Source organism: Mycteria americana, chromosome 15, assembly GCF_035582795.1.
Source record: "Mycteria americana isolate JAX WOST 10 ecotype Jacksonville Zoo and Gardens chromosome 15, USCA_MyAme_1.0, whole genome shotgun sequence".
Classification (NCBI taxonomy): domain Eukaryota; kingdom Metazoa; phylum Chordata; class Aves; order Ciconiiformes; family Ciconiidae; genus Mycteria; species Mycteria americana.
The window spans coordinates 12,734,923-12,761,455 of record NC_134379.1 but is presented as its reverse complement, the minus strand read 5'-3'; the positions used below and the strand labels follow the sequence as shown (position 1 = coordinate 12,761,455).

At 42.5% G+C, this 26,533-nt stretch overlaps 1 protein-coding gene across 3 annotated transcripts in view; it reads right to left on the bottom strand.

Moving 5' to 3' along the window:
- RNF43 (ring finger protein 43) overlaps nucleotides 1-23,943 on the bottom strand; it is a 62,314-nt gene extending 38,371 nt beyond the window's left edge. The window contains exons 1-2 of one of the 3 annotated variants that reach the window (XM_075517743.1): nucleotides 23,186-23,943; nucleotides 21,755-22,861 (exon numbers count right to left, since the gene is read on the bottom strand). In XM_075517743.1, the coding sequence (XP_075373858.1) occupies nucleotides 21,755-21,991 (237 nt within the window). In that variant the 5' untranslated portion in view covers nucleotides 21,992-22,861; nucleotides 23,186-23,943. The other 2 variants (XM_075517744.1, XR_012777940.1) reach the window with 2 other exon arrangements.
- Between the last annotated feature and the right edge of the window lie 2,590 nt (nucleotides 23,944-26,533).

Here is a 26,533-nt window from a genome sequence, read left to right as displayed (position 1 = left end):
CCTGGATCGGCCCCATCTTCTTCCCATGAAGACCAAAGTCCTTCAAAGTGGGACTGTACATTTCAGTAAAATAACAGATACAGCCAAAAAAACATCAACAATGCAGAAATCTTTAAGAATGGGTTTGAAATTCCCCCTGAAGATCTCTACATCATGAGTAATGGTAACACCACAAGCCCACCAGCATCTCTTGACGTAGCCATGCCGTCCCGAGCAGTCCCGAGCAGTTAGGGTCGGACCCGTTCCAGCACCATTTGTGTCCTGCACCCAGGAAAACCCACGGGTGTGCTAGTTGCCCCTAAATGTGTTTTCTTTCTCCCTCTACTCCCACCACACAGCTTTGCTATCGGGTTTCGCGGTCTCTCATGCACTGCTACTAGCTAATATAATAACATATATACATAATATATAAACTAATAGCTGCATTCCAGCTGTTCTGCTGCTCACAATGCTCAGTACCAGCCTCTGAGCAAGGAGAAAGCAAAGCCAATGGACCTGGAGCAGGGGGAAGGAGCTGAAACTCCCCATTTCTGGACCCCGGCATTGCAACTGAACGTGTGCTGAACATCTGCAGTTCCCTTTACCGCATGGATTTCAGGTGGTAATGTGCAAGGGTTACCACAGCTGCTCTCTGGTTATTTCTGGTGGCAGCCCCCTGGGTTGGGGCTCTGCTCGTCCCAGTACCCTCCAGCTCACCAAGGCACTACAGACAGCCCTGGGCGGGGATTTTCCCACAGGCCAGTTACAGCCTTTTCTGCCGTTCCCATCCTTTCTGCAAAGAACACTCTGTGCTCGTTCCACCTCCCCTGCCGCAGCCCCCCTGGTCCTCTGGCAAAGGATGCCCTTTAAGTTAGCGTAGCTTCAAGCTACCCTGGGTCCTGCCGGAAAGCCAAGGTGGGAGGAGACTGAAGTCACCCCATCACACCAGGGCTGAAGAAACGCTCCTGCTTGTTTCTCGCCCTCCTGGCTTCAGCGTAAAGGCCCTCTGGTACCTCCATTGCCATCTCACACCAGCAGCCTCGACTTGCGGGCTGGTCCTCGCAGCCCGTCTGCCGCAGCTGGGCTAGCAGGAGGCGGAGGGGACTGGGCAGGGGGGAATGGAAGGGCTGGCAGTAAGGGAAGGTCTGCTCAAGGAAGCTCAGCTGAAGTCTGATTAGGAGTGTGACAGGAGCCGAGAAGAAAGCGTAGGGTGTGGAAAAATAGGGAGGACAAAGATTGTTTTGGAGGAGAATAGGTCCAGAGCTCTGGGCAGTTTCATTAGAGGAATATTAAGTAAATGAGTCAGAGCTTGCGGTGCCTCAGGCTCGGGAAAGCTGCTGCTGGTGTGAAGGGATGGCAAGGGAAAATGAGGTTCGTGGCATGCTGTCTGCATATGAAATTCAACCATAACAAAACAAGAGGAAACATGTTGCCTGCCTAATACTTTTATTAACATTTGCAGAGATTAAGTACTGCAGACGTTCGATCGGTGCCTCCGTCTGTACCGGATTCAAGCTCTGCCTCTGCCTCACTCTGGGCTAGCGACTTAAGCGAGTGTTTTCCAATTCACTGCTCTTTCAGAAGGCAACGCAGAGCACTCGGCGCTCCCCTCTCGAGCAGCACCCACCCCACCACACTGCTCTTCTAGATTCCAAAAGTAATTTTGTATGTCAGGCTTTATGCATTCGTAGCTGGAATCTGGATATAAAATTTGTCTCTTAATTCCTGCACCTAAATGGGATATTGCAGTGATATCCACCATGCAAGAATGCTATGTGTATCAATAAATGTATATCTTATGTCTATATATATATATATGTACGTGTGTGTGTATATATCTATATAGATATAAATATCTATATATATCTATATATAAATATCTGTATATATATATATAAATATCTATCTAGCAAACACAAAATCCAAGCCTGAAGTTAAGATAGGTAAAACGAAATGCCTACTTTTAAATGAGAATATTAATTTCATAAGCTTCTGGGAAATTCAAGGTAAGGAAGTTAATCTAGAGGATACTGTAATAATAGAGATACGGGAATAATACAGTAGGCTGTACTGATATATCTCTAACTGTATGAAAGAGTTCCAAAGATCTATAGGTTGAAATTCCATGCCTGGATGGAAAAAAAAAATGTATTAAAGCTACCAATCGACCACCCATCTGTGGTGATGTCAGAGACCAGGAAAGGCTGAGGGAAGTTAGGAAGGTTACAGAAGTGGAAAAGCACAGTATTAATGGGTGACTTCAGTCATCGCCATACAGGCAGAGCGAATGTTGTATTGAGGTCTGACCAAAAGACAGCTTTAGGTATCTTTATCGACTTCCTTATGGAGCAATTTGGAGAAACCTCCAAAGTAGATGCAATCCTGCATAGTACACAGGGTTTTTGGTTGAAGACAGATTATTTCTGTAACAGTGACCATTATATATTCAAATTGCCCTATTTGTAGGAAAGGAAAATAAAAATAAATAAATAAAACAAAATCCTCAGACCATAAAAAATTCCAAGAATAAGGAAAGTAGTTGGAAAAACATTTTAGAAAACAAATGAGAAGGTAAAATGTTTCTGGGTGATACAGAAATTGTTTAGAGATCTCCTGCTAGGGGCTCGGAGTAAACCTACACCATCGAGCAAAGGACCCTAGCTGGACCTCAAAAGCCCACAGTGAACAATAAAGGAAAGGAGAATACCAGAAGGAAAAGGCAACCCTTGAAAAGTGGAACTTGCATCCAAATGATGAGAGCAGAAAAGACTGTAATCCTGGCAAGCTAAGGAGACTGGTCAAAAGAGAAAAACATGCTAGGGGCTTACATACAAACAATAAAGCCTTTTTCAACACATCAGAAGCAGGAAGCCTATTAGTGAGTTTCTGTGGCTAACAAATAACATAGGGAATGAAAGATGCACTCAAAAAATATTTGCAAAAAAAGCTAAATGAATTGTTTGCATCATGGTTCACTACAGAGGAAATCAGGAAGTTCCCATGCAGAGCGTTTCAGCTTGTTCATAAATTACTTGGGAAAGGGTAAATTAATGAGGTGACAAAATTTGCAGATGAAAATATTTTTTTGAATTATCCAATCTCAAGCTGATTGTGAAGACTTGCATGAAGGATCTCAGGCTACTTGGCATATGGTTTAATGAGCGACAGGATGCCAATAGCTCCCACCTCCTCCCATGCTTCTGGCCACACATTCCCCGCTGCTTACCCAGTCCTTGACTTCTCCATGAGCTCATTTAGCTTATGAGAACATCAGAAAATGAACCTAGCAAATAAAGCTGAGCGTTTTCTGCAGTTCTAATGAGTTGGACAGGTGTGAGAAAGGGACTCACAAGGCTGAGGCCACAGCAAGCGAGGGATGAGTTATGACATGGAAAGTAGGGGTGGGGGAAAGCAGTAATTAGGGAATAAAGAGAGAAGAGCAAGTCTTCTTCCTTTCAGCAGCAAGGAGCCATCGGTTGGGATCAGCTGTACGTGTAACTGCAGCTTGAATGGCTCTGCGATAAAATGACAGGTGAAATTCAGCATCAGTGAGTGCAAAGGGATGTGCCTGGGAAACAATAATTCTAACTGTAAGGACAAAATGATAGGCTTTAAAACAGCTAATTAAACTCTGAGAAGATCCTGGAATAATTCTGGAACATTTTCTGAAAACATCACGCTATTTGTGTGCACTGTATATATTTTTTTTCTATACATATTTCTGCACTATCCAAAAAAGCAAACTAAGTTAGGAATGTATGGGAAAAGAGGACCGGGAAATACTGTCTGTGGTACACTTACAGCCAAACAGTCCATTAGGGAATGGTCACCCTATCTCAAAATAGAAAAATATTAAAAAGTACACAGGTAGCAAAAGTAGACAAGTAGCAACAAGGTGTGGAATGGCTTGTGTATAAGAAGAGTCTAGCATGCTCCACCCAGAAGAGGACAGTCTTGCAAAACTGTGAACATTGTAAATAATACAAATATAGAATAATTATTCACTATTCTTCATAATGCAAGGATGAAGGGGGCACCTCAAACTACTGTCAAGTAAAAGGTTTAAAGTAAACAAAAATAATGCTTTTCACAGGCCCAGAGTTACATTCCCTGATGAAAGATGATGTGGAGGTGTAAAAGATCCAGAAAGCCCTGTGGGCAAGATCCATCCTGGCTAAGAATCCAAGTGTCCTGTCTGTCATTTCCAGCCTGGGTGCCCCCAAAGCCACGGACTGCTGGGATTTGGGAAGGCAAACCCACCTTGATCTTTTTCTCCTACTGGGCTTTTTCTCCTAACTTCAAGCATCTACCACGTATACCTATGTATGTAGCCCATGTGCTGCTGAGCTGGTTGCCTCACCTGCCTTTAAAGACAAATCCAAAAAACACTGTGCCCTTATAATACACGGTTCATTTGCCCCTGTGATAGATGCCTACGCTGTATTAGATCAGTTGACCCCAAGAAGTCCCAGTCCTTTCCAGTGACTTTCCACAAAAGGAGTAAAACTCATCTGCACACAAGAGAACCTTTTGGAGGGACCAAATCTAACAGTATGGACTAGATTCCCTGAAGAAATAAGCATAATCACAGATCTTATTTTTCACTTCTAGGTAAAGACACGTTTGACTTCATGTTCTCCAATAAATGTAAGAAAACTATTCTTTTAAAACCAGCAAAGCAAGTCACTCTCCTACACAAAACTTCTTATCCTAAGGAGATGATGACAAACAAGCAGTTTATGAACCCACGGTAGGTACCCATGCTGCTCAGTGTGCTGATGGAAGAGGTTCAGCTATCTCATAGGCTAATAAACAACGCAGAAGAGCCTACACAGACTTAAACTCTTGACTCGGGCTTTCGTATTTCCTTTAAATCTGGCTCCAGGCTTTGGTGTCTGTCATGGTTTAGCCATCAAATAATTAAACCAATCACACAGTTTAGCAAGGCTGGGGTTATCACTGGTATCTCTGTGGGAAGCCGTAGAAGAGGCAGCACAGTCGCTCTCCTGCTGTCCTCAGACTGGTTTAGCTCATTCTTGTTAACCTCCCTTTTCAGCACGTTTGCAAGGTCACTGGACACCTTGGAGGAGTGAAGATGCAATACAGTAATCTGTATTTGGTTGGCTCCAGACAGTATTACGCCTATATAAACACTGGCTGAACACTGTCCAAGTAAGGCTGAAACGCTATTACCAGGCAGTAAGAAGAAAGAGAAAAGGCATTATCAATTTGACTTTTGTTCAGTTATCCGAATTTACAACCTTGGTTTCTCATTTGATCCTGAACTTCAAGTCAATAACGGGCAAAAGTACATTGCACTCTTATGTTACTACAAGGTAGCCATCTCCTCGCTTCTTGATGAGATTGCATCGCGGTTATCTAGGTATTTTTTTATCAGGCAAGATCACTGCAGTGAACTTTGAGGATGCAGAATAAAGCTGAATACTTGCTTAGCTCATTTTAAGAAAGTGTATCACATCTGGCTTCAAGAGACAAAATTGTTTCCTAGTTTATTTAATGCAGAACTTTAATTATTGTGTTTTAGTCATAAATTCCTTTATGGTTTGAATCTTATATATACTCAAACCTATTTCTTTTTCTATGTTGCTCTGCAGCAAGTCAGAACAGTGGCAAACACTGAGTTTGTAACACCTGGACTGAATTTTCGGAGGGCTAAATGTTTTGAGTGAAGGAACTTTGAAAACCTGAAAGAAACTCAATTCCCACCTCAGTGTTCGATGATGTCAAATTTCCAGGCATGTGGTAAGCATCTCTGTTTACACAGGTTGTGTCTTCGGGGAGTGAGTTCAGAGAAATTAGTGCTTTTTTTTCCATTTGATACTCTGAGGAGCTTTTAATGAATTACCTGAGATGATAATACGATTAAGTGAGGGCTCTATGCACTGGTGTATGTGGGCTGTACACCGGTACCTTGTAATAAATGAACAGAAGAGCACAGGAAATCGGTCACTAGAGAAGGCAATTACTGAAATGAAGGGGAAATGCACTCAGAGATGCTTATCTTGTTAAAACATGGTGGAAAACAAAGCAAAACAAAACCATGAAACTAAGAGAAACCCAAGGATATCAGCTTACAGGTGCAGCCTGAGTGGAAATGACAGATATATTTTCCCTGTAAATACATCTGAAAGCTGAATTCCTGAATTTACTCTGAGCTCTGGCAAAACACAACTGAGTATCAAAATTTAAAGATGAAGGAAAAATTACTTTGAAACTCAAAAGTTCTCCCGCTCTGCCAGTGCTCACGGATGTCTTCTGTGCAGAAATCAGCACCCAACCAATTCAAACAAGCTATCTTTTTTCCTTCTAGATGACGTTTTTGTTTTAAAAACTGTACAATTTCCGTACTGCAAGTCTTCATCATTGTAGCAGTTACAGACAAAATGACACAGATTCCTTCAAAGCTGGGTGAACACATCACTCAGCTGGGCTTTGCATCCACTGAGCATAACAAAAAGAATAACTTCTACAAAAACATTTGATAAACACGGTATTTCAGTTAGTTCTTTACAGCAGTATTTCCCATTTCTCAACTGAAGAGAGAAAGGGAAATTTGGCAGAGATGCACTTTCTTAATGAACAATTCAGGTATGCATAACAGCCAGCCTTCAAACACTCATATGGACAAGACTCTACACACTTAAGTATCCACAGGTGAGGCATAAGGTGCAGAATAAATCAGAATGGCATTCAATATGCATATACATCGCTCTGTTTTCTTCACCCTGCTCTAATCACTTCTGTTTAATCATTTAAATTGAACTGAAATTACATAATTTAAGAACTCCCTATTTAACTGGAAAAGTCAATCAAATGGAGAAACTTAGATTACTTTGTTCCAGCAATCTTGCTGTAGGTAACACAAAGTCCTGCACCACCATAAATAACATCAAAAACAAGGCTTGCCACCAGGTCTGATGTCTTGGCCACATGGGAACAATGGACATTTTAGTACATCCAGATACAGTCCCAGCCACCAATATAATACAAGAACGAAGAGCTCAGAAAATACTCAAAGGATGAGGGACTTGTACCCTTGAAAGCACCGACTGTGAAAACAACCAAAGGTCGATGAAAGGACAGTATCATGACGAAATAACAAATGAACATACACTGCCAGTGTGATATCATGGTCAAAAGGTCAAATGTGATCCTCTGAGTACAATTTAGACTGAGGAGACTGAAGATCACAGGAATGGCCATACTGGATCAAAGGAAATCCTTAACATACACCCAAACTACGGACTGGTTTGCATGGCCAAGAGGCAGCCAGACTGTCACTAACCACTCCAGACGACGTGATCCCTCCACCCGGGCACAGATAACCTACAATTCAACATAAAATCTTCCTAAATCTCCTTCAAACTTTTGCTAATGTAAACACATCCCCAAAAAATCCCAAAAGGTCTTAAGTGTCAGTCAGCAGCTTTCACCTGGGTTCTACAGGACTTTTCAAGTCCTAAATAAACTCTAGAGAAGCACAGGAATATTCACAAAACTTCTACAGTTCTTCAGCTCACCTACCTAAATCCATGTTCATACAAATGCTTAACCAGAGTTTATAAGCTATTAAAAATCTCTCAAAGTTCTTAACATGGTCAACAGAATTAAATAAACATAAGGAAGTTTGCCTTCATGGAAACATCAGGCTTCTCAATACCGGCATTCATCTTGTTTACTCAAAGCAGTATGTCCACCCATAAATACCACTGGTTTCATTTCGCTTTTTTTTCCCCTCACTTCATAAATCATGGCACAAGGGTCAGATTACTGCTGTGGAAGATGAAAAAAAGTTTACCATCATTCAGTAGTCTTCTCTGAGATGCACGTTGTCAATATGTATGTATTCAGTATGGTAAGCATGGATACACTCTTCATTGCGGGCCTACAACTCACCCCAACCACAAAACTTCGGTGGAAGTGGAGAGAGCAGTTAATATGGATTTGCACTATACATCTCAAAACAGCCCAATTACTATCCCGTTATCTTCTTTTCTTCTTCAAATGACAACCCGCATACATATTCAGAAGGTAACTCCAAGCAGTAATTCCCTCTCTGTCTCTCCCCACAGGTAAGTGGGGAGGGGCGTCTCAAGCATTTTAGAAAAGTCTGCAAACCACAATCTGCCTAATTTGGCATCGTTCCTGGAAGTGTCTGCAATGGTGTAGAGTTTAATGGAACTCTACATGCCAGCTCTGCAGATGTCAAGAATGGAGACATCCTCTGGAGAGGCTATTGTACAACTTGACCTTAGATGGAATTTTCTGATGGCCAGAGGCACAAACACTTAGGCAGTATCATAACATCTCCTGATACAATATGTTATGCAATTACCAGTATCACTGCACATCTTTATCTCCCAGTTCACGATACAAATGAACAGAGGCCACCTGACGGGTTTGGTTCTGTGCAGACAGGAAGGAGATGGTCTGCTTGACATCAAATGTCTGAGGAGACATACCACTTTGTCCATGAAGGTCTGGCGTTTGCTGGGGGGAAAAGAAGGGCTATTTTCTGGCTCCAGTAAAACTTAGATATGACCTCAGGAAAGCATATAAGAAACCTTATCTGGGAAGGGGGAATAAAGACACTGGATGTTAGACATTTAGCAGTGGGTCTTTCTTGCCCTCTGGCAGAACTTCTTGCTATGAGGAAAGTCACATTTTAAGAACATGGTTAGAATAATAAACAAGCTGCCACAGGCTCATGTTATTGCGCTGCCTGGATGGTGAGACCCTGCTTCTGGGATAGCGGTCAACACTCTTTTACCAAAGCTGCATACAGAATTTTAGGACCACGGGGTCAAAGAAAATTGTAAATCCCTCAGACTGACAGAAATAGTTGCTCAGGTATCTGCACTGATGTAATCTATACGTTACTGCTCATTAGTCCCAGTGAACAATCCAGAATCACTGAAACAGGTCTATGTAGGGACAAGAGAGATGAGTCAGGCTTCTTCTAATAACAACCATTATCTAGCATCAAAATCTCGTGGAGTTCAGAGGATGCACTGGAGCAAATGTGTTGACTTCTGTGCAAGTCAGTCTAGGAGGATGGGCAAGCTTCTCTGATAACTCTGGCTTCAGTATTCCCTCAGCCTGTCCCAGCCAGACTGAAGTCTGCAGGATCACCACTAACGCATCTTGCCTTATCTTGCAGTAGGCTTTCAGGGGAAGAAGGAATAGATAGATATCAATTAATTCTTCAGACTACAGAACCAAGAACGTGTTTACCAGGAATCCAAGAAACAGGCTGGCCTGTAGGCAATGGAGCCAGTACTTGTTGGCATCTGAGGAAAAGAAGTCAATTTTGCAAAACCTCTAGCTTCTGCAAACTGTCCCCTCAGATATTATCCCACATTTCTGATTTGTAATCTGTCAGCTAAAACAGCTTTCTACCACTGATATATATTCAGCATTCCCATTGCTGGGTTCCCACCAGGCACACTGGATTCCCTGGCTCCATGGCTTCCGACAGAAAGGACGGGACCTCAGAATATCTTGTTTGACATTACCTGAACATGAGGACTTTAAGATGCAAATGGTATGGTTGGCAAGGGTTTGAAACTATTTCTGACTTAACACATCAACTGGTCTTCTTGGTGACCAAATACCTGATGTTCTCAGGTTATCGTGATTCACTCCTTAGGCAAGGAGAGAGGTATATGTGCCAACAGACCTGTAAAAATATATTCTCTACTATGTAGAGAGGCTCTTATTTCAACCACAGGAATATCTGACTGTTATTGAGACACAGTTATTATAAAGAGGAGCTAACTCCCCAGAGCATGTGCTCTACCCAAACACTCTGGTAGGTATCAAAGATGCAGGCTCTGTTGCCTACAATATACACAACGCATTGGGAACATGAGGAGGGGTGAATACATCCAGTGTAGTAAGCAGTCTCCTGCCACAATGGTATCTTGTGATAGAGGTCCTTGAGAAGGTCAAGAAGCTGCAAAATTGAACAGTATACATCTCATTCATGCTCCCTAGCACTGACTGGGTGCTGTGGCGTTTGGCCCCAGCTGGGTTCCTAGTCTGTGCCAAAAAACAGGAGAAGAAGGACAGAAATGGCAGAAACATGTGAAAGGAGTAAGATGCCTTGGTTATATCCTGAGATCTGGTGCACAGGAGCAGGATGTTGCAAGGTGCACTCGAAGGTTTAGATACACAGAACTGACAATAGTTTTGTCACAGGTTCTAGAATTCAGCATTGGCTAATGTTGTTGGAGAGGAATGATATTCCTGATGAATGCACCTGATATTGGGGTCTTTCTGCCAGTACCAAAGATAGGATTCCTAAAGAACATAAGCAGCACGTGAGTTCTTCCATGAGTGCATCCTACTAGTCTGCACCCTTGAAGTCTACACCCTTGAAGAAAGTCTTCCATAAAGACAATTACCTCTTTAGGAAGACTAGACTTCTGAAGGCACACTGGATGTACCAAGTCAGGAGTCACAAGAGACACATCCAGTGTTGCCTACAGGACAATTCTTGCTATTCCTGAAGGCTATTTAGAGTTGGGACAATGTCATCCCAATATTAGGAGAAATATACTCAATTGAGCACTTAATCTAATCACAGATGGAGAGCATGCAGCAAGCAAATAAAATTCAATAAAACAATTCAATAAATATTACTTAGCCACCCTGCTAGAAGTTGGTTGCCCAAACTCTGAACTTTGCCAAAACTGGAATATCCAAGCTGGGGTAGCATAATTCAGAAGGATAATGGTTGTCCATTCTGCACTGAAAAGTGCAGATTACTCAAAAAAAATTGAGAGGGTGTTTGGTCTTTTTTAAACAAGATCCTGAGAAATCTTAAAGTCATCTTGGTACACCTGCCAGACAGGAAGATAGGCTTTATTCCAAAGGGGCACAACAAATTTATGTGGGATGACCATCATGAAGAGGCCAAATGTAGCTATGAAGCTATTAAAGATGAGAATTAGCAGTGAAGGTTTACAACCAAGAACTTCCACATCTCGTCCTATGTTCATGAGATACAGCCAGCCTAGCCCTACCACATATGGGACTGTTTGCCTCTGTTGCCATTGGGGTTGAAGTTACTGTGCTACTTCTCAAGGAATACAGGATTTTCTCCTCCATCACTTACGCATTTCGGGCTGTAAGTGAGCAGAGCATGGCTGGATACAAAGATGGACAAGTAAGAGAACGCACAGACTCACTTGAGCCATTCTGAGGAGCAGGCATTGCTCTGAAAAGTAAGAGCCTATAGCAATATTTGGGCTGATATTTCATCAGATGAGTAATACTGCATTAAAGAACAGACAAAGGCAGGGGGCATACATGACTAAATTACAATGGTTACTATCCCATCAATAGAGCACAGTTCACGGGATCATGCAGATTGAGGGTGATGAGGGATAAGAATGGAAGATATGAAGGGCAAAAGTGTCAAGGGCATCAAATGCTGGTTAACAGCACCAGTTGAGGGCTACGTGTTGAGGGGATTTGTAATAATGGATCCCAAGGAACTGTATGGTGCCTTCTAAGTGAATGAATAGCTGAGCTCCAAGTCACTAATGGATGGTGAAGGATGTACTTATCGCAGCTACAGAGACTTGCCCAAACAGAGCAGAGGTGGACTGGAAGCCTGGTGCTGAAGGTGGTGGGCCTAACAGCTGAAAAGGTGCTCTGTAGAAGATGAGAATACAAGAACAGCAGTATGAATTCAGACCAAAGGTCCATCTAGCCCATAATCTTTGCTTTGACAGTTGCCAACAGTGGATTTCTGAAGGAGAAGTAAGAACAGGACAAGCATGTAGGGCTTCTCCCCAGGACACTCTCCAAGCCTCCAGCAAGCTGCATTTTATAGAATTCCTGAGGCAAAACTGGTACCGGTTATTCAATAGCCGTTGATGGAGTCTTCTCCCATTTGTTAGTTCCAGTTGTTTTTTTAACCTCTGTAAACTTTTAGCATCCAGAGCAGTTCCTGCAGCAAGGAACTGTACAGGTTAATTGTACAGTGTACGAAGAGCACTTCTTTTGGTCCTTTTGAACCTGGCTACTACTGGTTGCTTCATGCGATGTCCCATTGTTTTCATATTGAAAGAGGCTAACAGTCAATCCCTGTTCATTACTCTGTAGAGCTTTTCATATCACCATTTAGCTTCCACTTTGCCAGCCAGAAGAGTATCAGTCCAGTTAGTTGTTCCTTGTATGAAACACATCTTATCCTTTTTCTTATCCCTCTGTTCTTCTCCAAATCTCTTCCAATACTGCTACATCTTTTTTAGAGGTGTGGGGAACGGAACTTCACACAGTATTCAACATGTGGATGTATCCTGGATTTCTACAGGAGCTCAAAGATATTCTCCGTTTTATTCTCTCTTTTTTTCATTCCTAATGTTCTCTTTGTCTTCATGACAACCACCAAGCACTAAGCTGACACTTGCATGGAACAATCTATTGTAATCACAAGATACAGTTTCTAAGTGGTAATGGACAAATCAGAGCCCAGCACCTTAATGTAAAGAAAAGACTGATTTTCCACGTGCATCTCCTGGCACTAGTCTCATAAGGTTCTTCTGCGATGCTTCTTAGCTGATCCTTCTCTTCATTACTTCACATTAGTTAATGTATTGGAAAGCTCTAAAACATTACCAAGCACTCAGTTTCCATGTGCTTATTAAACATACGGGACAGCATGGCTACCAGCACATGCACCTGCAGAACTGTAGTCATCAGCTTCTTCCATGCTGAAGATCTGCCAGTTATTCCTACCATCTGCTTCTTATCTTCCAATAAGGATTTATCCAGGAGCCTCCTTCTTATTCCATGTCTTAGTTTCCTTAAAAGCCTTTGCTGAGGGACTTGGGCATTTTGGAAATTCAGCTGGACCTACCCAACTGATTGACTCCTTCAATGCACTTATTACACTCTGCATTGTAGTTTCTACCAACTTACTCCGTACAGATTTTACAGCATACTGGTCTGGGCTTTCGTGGATGACTTGAAGCCCGTAGAAAAACTGGTATCACATCAGCCACCTTCCAGTGATTTTAAACAAGAGTTCATAAACATAGGTAATAGTTCAGCGATTTCATCCTCCACAGCTCTTGGGTGAATACCGTCCGATCCCAGCGACTGGTAATGTTGATTTTGTCTATCTACATCACCATCTCACCTACAGACATTTCAGCTTGAGAGAGATAAAAGCACAAAAAGAATTGCATTCCTTTTTCTGCTATTGGTTTAGCTGCCCTAAGCACTTTCTGCTTCTGATGTGACTGAAAGGAATCTATTATTAGTTACTTTATCATTTGCAAGCTATTTCTGGTTTCCTCTTTTCAATGTGTTTTTAGCTTGTTCCTCATTTTACCGAAATTTTTACTTTTTCAGGATGCTTTCATATACTTTCTTACCCTTATGTCTAGGTATGCTGATATCCTTTTATCATTTTTCAAGTATTTCTTGAGAAGTACATTTGCTCTTAATTCCTACTGTAGTGCCCTTAAATACCTTCATGCCAACTGCAAGGATGTAACTCTTAGTTGCCCTCTCAACTTTTTTTTAACGAGCTTATTTGATTTCACGTAACTGACCTTTCTGAATTAAAACACAACTGTGGACAACTTCTTGGCCTCTCTCTCAGCATCTTTGCAGGAACAAAATACATTATTGTCACTGTTACAGAGCAGCTTTTCAAAAGCAAAGTTTTGAAGGAGGTCCTGGAAAAGGCCAAGGCCAGCATTGTTTCTCCCCTTCTTGGTCCCATCTAGCAGCTCCCTGAAGTGTAATGGATGTAGTTGAAGCTTCCCATAATCGCTGCACTTCCTGCCCCTTGATCTCCCTCAGCCCACAGAAGTTATCGGCCAGTTGAAGGCTCTGCAATGTCATGCGGACCCAAGATGTTCCATTGGGTGTCTTCAGCAAGAGAAAGCTGTCGCTGGTTTTCTCAGGGAAGAAAAGTCTTTGTTTTACTGTGAAAGCAACCATGAAAGGCAGTCAGCGATGGAGCATGAAGACATGGGCTGGCACCAACTCAGGCTACAACTAGGTGGTACTGTCAGAAACGGCACGCGGTGATTTCTCAGCCAAGAACCTACACAAATTATTTCGATGATCTTTTCAAACATAGGGCTTTATAGGACCTGCATGTTGATTCGTCTATCACCCAAACAAATCAGGTATCTGCATCCTTCATGGAGGTATGTACTTTGTACAAAGTTTACAAACAACAGCTTTTTGTACAGCTGTCTTCCTCTTTAGAGACAAGACAGATGTAAAGGAGGTAACAGAAAGACCAAATGATCACGGAAAAGAATGGAGGAGGGCAAAGTGTTGGAGGCACATGGTGCCAGGCAACAGCCTAAACCATTTCGTGCACCAGCAGTGACCAAGAAGACCACATATAGAAAAATAACAAGAATAAACATTGTGCTGAGAAAATGTAAGGGGCAAAGATAAAAGAAACAAACTTTGGAGAGCAGATGAGTAGAAAAAAATAGCTGAGGGGAACTATATCACCTGGGGTGTCTTGAAGCTTATATGAATGAGACCAGATGAAATAGAGGGTGATGGGGAGGACAGAGACAGGAGTTTTGTGGCCCTAGGGAAATGTTTAGACAAAAGTCTCTGACATTCACATTCAGGGACACACGTGCACCCACAGCACCCACACGTGCACCACGCACTTGGACCCACAATATTAACATTTTACCCAAGATCCTGCACAAAATTCAACTAATGGAAGAACCAATGTTCTCCTTTCACTACCTAGGATATCCCCTCAAGTTGTCTCTTCTGTTCTACCATGGGGCAACCTCCCCAAACCCTTTGTCAGCCACGGTCTTCACTGCAGCTGCTCTGCTCGATTATTGGGCTTTTTGGCCTTTGTAAGGAAAACCGCTTCACGTCCATAATAGGACTGGAGTGCTATTCATTTTTCTTATCTGGATCCAATTCAATCCCAATGTCTTTCTCTCCGAGCTTCTGCAGTGTATGTATCCCTTCTACAGCGATACACCAGCAGCCTTGAGCAAATCCACCTAGCTGAACAAAGACCCCATAGAACAACAGCTGCTGAAGTGCTTTAGAAGTAGGAAGTCTACATTCTATTCTTTCATGTAATTTTGAACTAGAATTCGTATAGCATTTGCCAAAACAACAGCAAATTTAATCCCCAAACTGCTTTACTTACATTTGAAATGAACACATATCATAAATGAGTTTGGTACAAAAACTTTTAATCTGTTTCATAGAGTTTACGGCCAGAGGAATTAATTCAACTATGTAGTCAGAGTTTCTGTATATGACAAACCATTACATTTCTGCCACTATCCTGATACTGAGCACAGTAATACGCATTAGATTAACCCATTTGATCACTGGAGACCAAATTACTGAGACGGAGAACAAAAGAGAGATCAAAGGGCCACTAATGCCCTTAACTAGCCCCTTTAGGGTTAGGGAAGTGACGAGGTGAGAATACATCCGTTGATCTAGGCAGATGATTCATGTCTCAAGCTGCAGAGGAAGAGGATACACACCCAAACTTTCTGATAATTTGAACGGGGTGGCTGCAAGGGGGAGAAGAGTCTTCCACTTAAACCTGGCGATCTGTTCCATCTTGTGCACAGGAGTAACCCATACAACCTAAGCGTATTTCAAACAACATTCTCTCTACTACCTTTGAACATTGACACATATGTTTTAGCGCCTTGTTTTGAGGTGAGGCCAATCCCTGATGCTCCTAAAAAAAAAGGTGAAAAGGTCCCAAGACAACTCTTGGCCAACTCCCGCCTGACCCGTGCTGGCAGCAAGCCCGAAGCTCTGAAGCATGAGATGTGATTATGATTCCTTAATGCAGACCGAAATTGTTATGGGCAAATGAAAAGCAGCACAACGCTTCCTGTTCTTTACAGCTGGTTGAAATAAGGGAAAAATAAACAGGTATTAAAAATAAATAAATAAATCACAGAAGTCAAAGACAGAAGAGACCACCATGACCATCCACGCCATTTATGCCTACTTTATACCCTGTCCTCCTGTCTATACCTAATCTCAAGACTTAGAATGGAGGGAAGCCCAAAAGGGTGATAAAATATGAATGTGCATTGCTCAAGTGTGATATACACCCCTGTACTGAGGTTCGGCTTACAACTCTGCTTTGTTTATAAACCAAAATTTCATATATTTGACTCTTGGCAACCCCTGCAACACAGATTTTTATGATACTGAAGACAGACAGACCTGAAGATCAAACTACACTGCACGTTTTCCATTGCACTTCTTACTTTTTTTCTGTTTAGGTTAAAACTTGCTTGTTTTCAGACTAAGTAAGACTTTTGGGGAAAGTCCACAGAAAGCTTTTAGGCATGTTTGAGAGCTCTATGCATGGAAAAATACAGAGATATAATACATAAAAATGCATGTCAATTTTTGTCCAAAATAAAGTCTAATACAATAGAGTTCTCTTTGATCATACAAAGTTTGTGACGTTTGTATTACTTTGAAAATTCTGAAAGTTTTCATTTAATAATAATGAATTCACTTGGAACTCAGAATAGCCTTCCATAATCTGTAGGAAATGCCTACCAAACCTTTAGTTTTATGGAGGCACAGAACAAAAAGTAGTTTCTCTAATGGTTCAGAACCATTTCACCCACAAATCCAGCCTGGCTACAGCCAACAGGAACGACTGAGGCCCGTTTCCCTTCTCCTGTAATCTCACCCCTCTGCCAGCTTATCTTTGGGAAATGTCCACTTGCTCCTTGGATATATTCCAGGATGGGTGTGTATGGCCAGAAGTCCTCTGTTGACTGTCACTCACTCCAGCCCTGTTGATTTAGCCTTCTGACCATGTATCTTTGCTCTGCTGCAAAGATACTCCTATTTATGCCTGCCCCATCTAATTACTTGGGCCTCCAGATCTGTTATCTTTTAAGCACTGAAAATCTTCAATTCAGGATGGGTCTACACCTACATGTGTCATAAATAATTCTACTGGGACAATGACCAGCACCAGATGGTGCACTGGGGATCTGGAAGATCTAGGTTTAAAGTCCTTCAAACTCCTTAAACAGAGAACAGTTTCCCACCACACGTTTTCTGGGTCAGGAAAGGAGAAGACACGCCATGCAAAGCTCCAACTCAGTCTCTGCATATGCTCAAGAGAGGGATGGAAGTTCAGAAACAGCCTCTAAGCTGAGCTTTTTCTAGCAGCTAACTCTAGCTGAGACTCCCTACTCTGCATCTGGATTTTAATGGCTCACCTTTCAGATACACTTAAATCCTATACTAATATCATACTAATCTGCACTGCAGGTTATACTATATACTATGCCAATCCTATACTAATACTGTATGTCTGATTTTTAGAAGATCTGTTTTGCCCAAATGGTTTCTTGAACACTACCAGTGTATTTGTATTGGGTTACTACTGCCTTCTTGATGCAATGCTTTCTATGTTTCCTGAGACTGCTTTTACTTTCCTTAGTAGTATCTATGTCACATCTAAAGATTTTTTTTTTAAGCTGTAGGAGCCGTTCGTCTCACTGTTTCACTCTAGTGCAATTTCCCGTTTTAAAGGTTAGTGTCAGAGTTCCACTTTTTGGTACTTAGGCAACGAATTTTATTATGCTGCAGTCAATACAAGTGACTCAATTATTGCTAGCTTTTGAGTCAGTTCTTGCACATTACTTAACACTAAGTCAAGAATATCTTTCTGTGTACTCTAGTACTAGCTGTTCCAAGAGGCAGAAATTGCTTCTTTGAACTTACTCTTATTGTGCTATCTGACCAGTTTATTCACAGGTAATTTAAGTCCCCATTATCATTTGGTTAGACTTTCCCACTTCTTTGATCTCTGTCAACATTATGCACTCAACATCCTTTTGTTGATCCAGGAGCTAGTAGTATAGAAGACTTACTAATATATTTACTTTCTTATGGGTTGGGAGCGTAACCTTCTATAAGCAGTTAAGTAGGTGATTATAATTCTCCAGTAGCACTATGCATTGCAATATTGGAAACACTCTCCCTTTCCAGGATGATCATGTTGGGTTCATTGTAGCAATTTCAAGGGTTAATTATCATTGGTGTTATGAACACGCACCATGTTTCTTTTCCGAATATATCTATCTGTGTTTGGTTTTCAGCTTCTGAATTGTACACAACACCTAAAAAATGATGATTCAGGATTGTCCTCTAATTCTCACTCATTCCACCCTAAATAGAAGATTGACTTTAAAAATAATGTTTTTTAAATAATTTGTTTCTTTGGTGGGAGAGGAAAGAGGATAATCCTTGCTTTTGGGGTTCAGAGCCTTTAGGGAGCTTGTTCTGTGTTCTCAAGGTTTTTTCTTGCAGTCATAAGTTTAAATAATGCGCTCAGTGGGTAGATGAAAGTTGACTTTCTCCTACAATCACCTAACTGTGTAACTGCTAAGATTATATGGAAATGAAACACAGTATTGTGAGACTTGCGATAAAATAATGCATGTTGGGAAAACTGATGATATACTTCTGCCTGCTAAATAAGACGACTGTTCCACTGTTCTACATACCTACATGGGTTTTTTACGTGTAGGCATGTAAGGTGATTGGTGATTGATGATTGCTTTGCCTTCTCTACAGTAAATACAGTGGTTTGAGTTTATCTCTTTTTAAATATCATTGTTTGGGACTTTTCAGAAGAAGTCCAGGCTACTGCAATAAGCTCAACAGAGATCTAAACTTCCAGCCATTTGGAAACTGCAAACTAGTTCACAACACTACATCTCTTGTGTTAGGCAATAGTTAATGCTCACAGCATGTGCTCTCTGAACAAGCTTGAGCTCGGAACAAGCTTGAAGATGATTTCTGTAAGAAGTCTAAGGTGTTGGTTTTTTGACCTATAAAGTCTTAAGCGGCTCTGCCTACTTGAGAAATTCCTCTCCCTTTGCATCATAGTGCATCGTGCAGAGTGCCAGAGGTAACACTGCCTGGGTTAAACTGAAAGGGGCAGACAGCAGGCAGGTGCCAGGCAGCTGCTGGCATCCACTCGCTCACCCACCAGTGTTCAGTGACCTGCAAAACTGAAAATCCAGAGATTTCCCAGAAGAACTGGTCACAGGGGCAAGGGGTGTGAGGAAGAATTCGGCATTGGGGTTATTTTATTATAGGTAAAGGAGATATGTTTAAATTAGCTTCTAAGAATGTAACACACTATGATCAAAGTCTGTTTCTGTAGGTGATCCTAGAGAATATGGCAGGGAGAAATGAAACCAAGAAAATGTTCTGGTAGCAGTACATTTGGTGAGGCTTCATTACTTATGTGCAGGATTTTCTATATTAAATTAAGGATGTATTTCTAAAAATCTATTGACCAGAGCACTATGAAGATAATTATAAGTTAAAGAGAACTTTACTTGAATATAGGGCTAGCTCTGCACCACTTATCCTTAAGCAATCTTCTTATACCACTAAACTAAGAGAGCATTGCTTTGAAAACAGGACTGGGCCACCCACTCTTCCCTTCCAAGCTTGGCTCTGCAGTTTGTGTTCTCCTGCTATGGGCATGAGGGCTGACTGCATCTTACAGGGTCTGACATAACCAAGAAAACCTATCCAAAAATGGTGTAAAAACTAGACTTCTTAACTCATTAACTGTAAAGATAATCATGTTATGTACCTAAATTACATATAAAGAACCAATTGTGCAGGTATGTGTGAACAGGCTTAAGTTTATTTAAATACGAGTTCCAATGACATCAAATTTAAGCACGTGACCTAACTTTTTTGCAAGATTGGGATGTTGACAACACATGTAAAATGAGATGTCCCAATAAAGCCTAATTCAGGTGTATTTAATATCCGACTATCCGAATGTGAACTAAAAGTAGTTCCTCCCATTAATTTCTTACTTATTCTGTACCTTAACAGTTATGGCTCCGTTTCCCATTTTGTCTTTCCAGAGGCAGGAACCCACTGCAGGATCAAGACCCAAGCAATTTTAAATGGCATTTTATATTCTGAGTTTCGATATGTAGTGGCAGAATTAGAAACTACACCGTAAGATATACACGAGAGGTCATAGGTACACTTGACTAAGCTTTCCCAGAGCATGGTGCCTGGCACCGGGCAAACATCCTGCTGCAGAAGGCACAGCCTGACCCCCCGATCCCAACGTTGCCACCTGAAACCAGACCCGGATGATTTTCTGCACTGGATTCAGTGGGATACAGAATAGGAATGATCACCTGCGCACACATAGTGGCGGAATCAAGGCCTAAAAACATACACAGTGCAGGTCAGTATCTGTGTACACAAACTCAACAGATTAGATTAGTGTTTCCCCAACCCTCTCCATTTTGAGGATGATTTTTAAAGGATGAAGTCCATTTGTAAATCTAACACTATTCACTGCTTAGTATTCAAAACGTCTCATTTGTGCTGCTGTGACGGCAGGCAATACAAAAATCCCACTTTGTATCACTGCACTTGGTTAAAAACATCCACACATCACACAATAGGGGTTATCATCCACTCATTTCGAAAAGGTCCACACTCTATACTTTGTGCTCAGTTGCAACACCACTGTAGTTTTTGTAAGGAATAAATATTGACTTTCCTGGACATTGCCTCACGACAGAACAGGACCTTGAGTACATTTGTCTAAGATATTTTTTAGCCTGGTAATATAATTTTATAGCATAGCTTTCATTCTGAGTAGTTCAAAAGGCGTGGAAAACAGGCTTTATAAATGTCACAAATTGCCCATTTTCATTTTCAGACAGGTGACCATGTTCTAAAGCTGGCTCAACTGTATTTCTTTTCTTATAAGACTATACAAAATTTATTACTATAATTTAAATTTCCAAGCTACAAATTTAATTAAGATTACAACATACCACATTTGGAAAGTCAAGACTGGAAAAAGCCATGCAAAAATTAAGATTTAATATTAATGCAGGCTATTTTGCAATTTTTTGTTTTCAAGAATAATGCACATGACTGCCAAGCAAATTACCAACAGAAACCAGAGAGTACACACCATGCCTCAAGAAACTGAGCTCAAAACTTAAGCACATGCAGGAGATTGGTCTGTTCACCGAATAGCTCAGCTCTGTCTCTTAGCAGCATCTGCACCTTATGGCAAGATGTCCAGATGCTCTCTCCTTAGTAAAGGTCAAAAACCAGCATTAATTTCACTTATAGAAATACCTGGTGGTGACACCACAGGAACTGCTGTATGGGCAAAATTCAACTTTCAGGTACAGGCAATACAAAAGACAACAACCAGCCGGGTCAGTAATTCTGGTGGGCAAAGGCTGGATGTGTATTTTAGCTGTAACGGAATCCCAGCTATCAGCAGAAGTGTGTAGAAAACCTTCTGGATTTCACAAAAAAAAAAAAATCATGCTTTCTGTCAGATGTTTAGCGTCCCAACATGTGACTCGACACACTCAGCTTTATAACATCAATTAAGATACACAATAATCTTCATGGGATCAACCGACCTCGTGCAAAATTCAACATTAACACAAGCACAGCTACAGATCGTGACCAAATGAAGTCTCAACCCGACCCCTTCTGCCTCAAAACAGTGTGCAGGGCTGGAGAGCAGGAACACAAAGGAACAAAACACACAGGTGGACAGCTCACATAAAAAATGCCTCATTGCTTCAGTTATAAATCTGCAGTCAGGAAACAAAATCAAATGCAGCAAGGAGAGAAAACGGGGGAAAGCATAGGAGTGGGAAGGTAAGGCAGATGGAGCTGGATAAAATAAAGATGCTCTTACCTGGAGCAGTTTTCCTTCGGCTGGAGTCACCTCAGCAACGTTTGCAAACTCCCCTTCCAGTATGATTGGCTCCACTTTCAGGGGGATCACCCTAATGATGGCTTTCTGCGCCGCTGACCTCTCCGACTCGACCGCCGCCGCCAGCGCCAGCCCTGTGTGGCCAAGTCCTGTCTGCAGGGTCGCCATGAGCAGCCAAGGCCAGAGGACAGCCAGCTGCAGCTGGGGGCCAGCACTCATGCTACCAGCTGCAGCAGCGGGCTCCGGCCACACATACCGCTCAGGAACGCGTCCTCACCCTGTGGCAGGCTCCAGCCGTCGGCAAAGCTCGTCGGGTTTCCGAGCGTGCGGTCCCAGCGACGAGGAGGCGGGAGGAAGAGCAGAGAGGGGCTCAGTCAGCGCCAGCACTGCTTACTGGACAACTTCCCCGGTTCTCACCATCACTGTTTCTCTTCCTTGGTGCCACGTGCTCAAAGGCCGCTGGGAGCTCAAAGGCATATTTTAAACAAACAAACTAAAAGAAATACCCTAAATTATGAGTCCCTCCTCCAGCAGATAAATCCGGAAAGATCAGCAAAACAGGTTGCAAGCAAGAAATCAGTTCAGATATACAGGAACCCCAAGGAGCATTAGGAACTCGTCAGTCTCACAGAGATGAGGCACGGGGAGATCTCCCCGTGGACGTGGTGTCCTTCTGTCTCCTGCCCAAGAGTTAGGAAGATCCACAGGTTCAAAACATCCATCTCAAGTACCCTTGAGAGACACCTCACCTTCTTGCCAGCATTTCCCACAACATAAGCTCAAGCTCTTTACCTTTAACGTAATCTGCAATTATCGGTATCCTTCTCAGAAATTATGCAGGAGGTATTTCTTGAATTTATGGTGAAAAGAAAGTTTGCTTCTGTACCGTTCTCTTCCAAATTGAGTTGATCCCTTCCATCCTTCTCATGCCAGAAGTGCCTCACTCAAGTTTGGACATCGACTTTATTTTTCTCCTAGCAATCCATGTTCAGAGTCTGAGTCCAGGTGCAGTTCTCGAGGATAATTAGTAAAGCACGGAGCTTCTCTTCATAGTTTCAGGTTCCCAGGAAATAAAAAGGCCCCAAAACACTTTAAAAGTTTAGATACGAAACAAACAGGTATCAAGCAAAAGGTTACAGCATATCTGATTTCTCTCGCACTATTTCTGTGCACGCCTGAGTTCCGGTATGACCACTTCCAAGCACACATTAAGAAGATCCTGACTGAAGGCCCCACAAAATAAAATATAAAGTTCCATGGTCTGCCCAAAGGTCACATGAAACATATCGAGGAGCCTTCATAACTGGGAGAATTTAGACAGAGGATATTTTCAGTTAAAACCAAAGTTACAGTGATCACACAGCTATGAAGAGAAAAAGTGATTAAAAAAAAAAAGAAAAAAGATCTGCAAACCTGTTAGGCAGTGTGCCTGCTGGAGTCCACAGGGGCCGGGATGGATGGAAATGTTGCTGTAAATCCTAGGCAAAAGTTATTTCCAGTAGCTTAAGAAAACCATGTGGGTCTGATGCTGTTTGGTTTGGGTCTTTAAAAAAAAAAAAAATTTGGTATTTATAATAAAAAAGTATTTTTAAAAAAGAGAAAGCAATCTCTCTCGCACACATGCAGCAGGCAGGTAGGTGCGAGTGGAGCTCTGCAGCCCGAAAGAGAATCCAGCAAGATCAAAGGGAGAAAATTACTGCAGACAGAAAGCTCCTGGGGCAGGCATGGCTGAAAGTGAAGTGTCCGCATGTAATCTACAGACCTGAGAAAGAACCCAGAAACACTTCGGATAAACTCCTTGAAAATACCAAAGTCTCTCCTCTCGCTACAGCAAACGCAATTATCGGCTCTAAACGCAGGGAGCACGAAGGACGACGAAACCTGGAACATCAGCGGCGACCCGGCAGCGAAGCCCGGCAGGCTGCCTGACCATTATCGGGGAGGGAAACCACTCCAGCAGGCGCAGGGGCTGCCAGCCGCCGGACAGCCCCGAGAGCGTCTGCGGAAAAGCCTTTCTTCCAGAAAAACTCAGAATCGACACTTCGGCTCGACCCCCGGCGCAGGCGGGCTGCGGCTGGCCGTGTCCTCCCCCGGGACGGCCGGCGCTCTCCTACCTGCTGACACAAAGTGAGGGTGGAGCAGCCGTAGCCGCCGCCCCCCCCGGGGCCGGGACCGCGGGCTCCCCCTCCCGCCCCGCCGCCCGCCTGCAGCGCGGCCCGGCGGCGGCTGCCGGTGCCCGGGCCTGGCGCGGGTGGCGGGGCACAGCGGCATGGCACCGGGCGCCTAGGGGGCCCGACCCGGCGCCCGGCCGGGCGTCCGCTCCCGGCGGAGGGCGGGCAGCCGGCGTCCGGGCCGCTCCCCGCGCCGGAGCGCCCTGACTGCGGCAGCCTTGCGTCTCCGGCCCCGGGAAGGGCTCCGGCCGTTTCAGGCGCTGCCTTTCTTCGGCTCCCGCTAATTTAGATTCAGTAGCCCTTTTCGAGTTGCTGCTGCGAGGAGGTTTCAGGTCAGGCTGATGTCAGAGGTCTGGAATTCAACTGTTATTCTCCTCTGACATCACTGAGAGGTGAATAATACTATAGGTCAGACCTATAACCTCAAAGTAAGGTTGCAACTGGAAATTTGTAAATCGGCATGCGATGGAGTGGCGCTTCAAGAGGGCACTCAGAAATTAAAGCAAAAACAACGCACGGTGCGCAGAAAGCGTATGATCCAGCCAGCCGTTCTGGGAGTCGTTCGCTATTGCTCCTGGTGCTCGTGGAAAAGTGTATTCAGGAAAGCGAACAGAGCGATGAGGGGGGGTTTGTTACACATGCTGCCAAACTAACCCCTGGAGCCACTCCACAGAAATTAGTAAATTACATTAATGAAGAATTGGTCCACTTTTTTTAAACGTGTCCAGGTGGCAATGGTTATTTGTTGATAGAAGTGTCAGCAAGAACTACTGAAACACGAAGCATTTTTTTCAACTACGATACTCTATCATTTGTAATTTAAAACACAGAGAAAATATAAATGCAACACCCATTTCGGTTTAAAAGCTTAATTTATTACAGATTACTGCAACCATGCTGCCTAAGCAGGGGTATAAAAGAACATCCTCGAGGTAAACCAAATCCCACTCTGTTCCCATTAACAAGAATATCGTTAAAAACCTTTTGTTACAGAAGTTACTTATTATTATTTACTGACCAAACTACATCCACGTTAAGGTGCTGAAATGCTAGACATTCAATCTAGAGTTACCTGAGACTTGTGAGGCCTTGTGCAATATTATACTGACTTCCTAAAGCAGCGAGTGCACTTTCTCCTGCGCTCTCACAGTATATCAGTGAGTTGGTTAAGGATAAATAGAGTTTACATGCACGTGTATCCTGAAAGTGCAGTACTGCAGGAGATCCAGCTCCATAACCCTTTAAAATTAGCATATTAAAAAATTTTAAAACTAAGATTTCATCATTTGTCTTTAGAATCATAGAGCATTAAGACACTAAGCCTCCCCTAACTTACATCTCTGAAAGTATCAAATCTTTTGGTGGTAAACAGGAGCAAGCAAGGTAAGCTAAGAAGTTCCCTTTGTATTTTAGTTGAATTAAAGAGGTAGCAGCTCCAGTTTGATAAGGCTGAATTCCTGTGATCTCCATCTCCTCACACCCTGACACCAGGAAGGCTAGCCCGATGCTCTCAAACCCTGTTACTATTAATGGCACAAACTACCACAGGATGTACAGATCGACCACTATTTCCATGGTGTATTATCCAACGGCCTCAAGCCGTGTCAGCTGGAGAGCACAAAACCAAACTCCGGTGACAAAGCTGCAGCACTGTTATCAAACATCTTTTCCTTTTAACTACCTGAACACTCTCATCCATTTAGAAATGCCTTCCACATTGTCTCATTTGAGGAGGAGGATTTGAACGTAAGCACCTAGCCTTTCACTATTCACGCCAACTGGAATTGCACTGCACGTATGTAATATATGATGAAGGATAACAAATCTGAGGACAATCAGTATGGTAACCCTCCCACTCGCCCTACCTAAAAGCATCCTCAGATTGCATTTGTCTAGTTTGGACTGATGGTGAATAATTAAAGGTTTCGCCTCTGTTCACCCTGCCGCTCAGTGTTCATGTCAGACATCGTGACCGTGGCTAGAAGCTACACAAAGCTCTGGAGCGCTAACTGAGGGGGGGGTCCTGATAAATTCTCTCTGCTCCTTTCCTGTGCATTTTGCTCAGGGCTGGCTCTAATCAATTATAAGAGAAGTATGAACATGCATGAAGCAATTAAATTTATGTTTTAAGTGCTCTTCCACATGTGCTTCCCTAATGACACAAATACAGAATATGCCCCCTTTATCCTATATAAAGACAAATGCATAGCTATTAAAAACTTAAGTTCTACTAGCAATATAAATACAATTATATCCTAAAAGTTAAAAATTTACTTTGAAGATCTATTTAAAACAAAGTACTAAAACAACAAATAACTTATCATTACAGATACCATGAAAATCAAAAGAAAATTATTAAAACAGAAGAATTCCCCATTAATGAAAAAGATCAGCAGCTGTCATATGTAATGGATACCCACCAGAAAGGATACACTTGCTGCTGAAACAGAGCATTGCTTTAGGAAGGAAGAGCATTTCCTGGTTAATCACTCAGAAAATTAGCTCATCTTTCCTATAGCTGCTCTCCTGAAATCCCTGACCCATTCAGGCCTAGCATCTTGTGACTTTCCTACCCTTTTGTTTCATACAC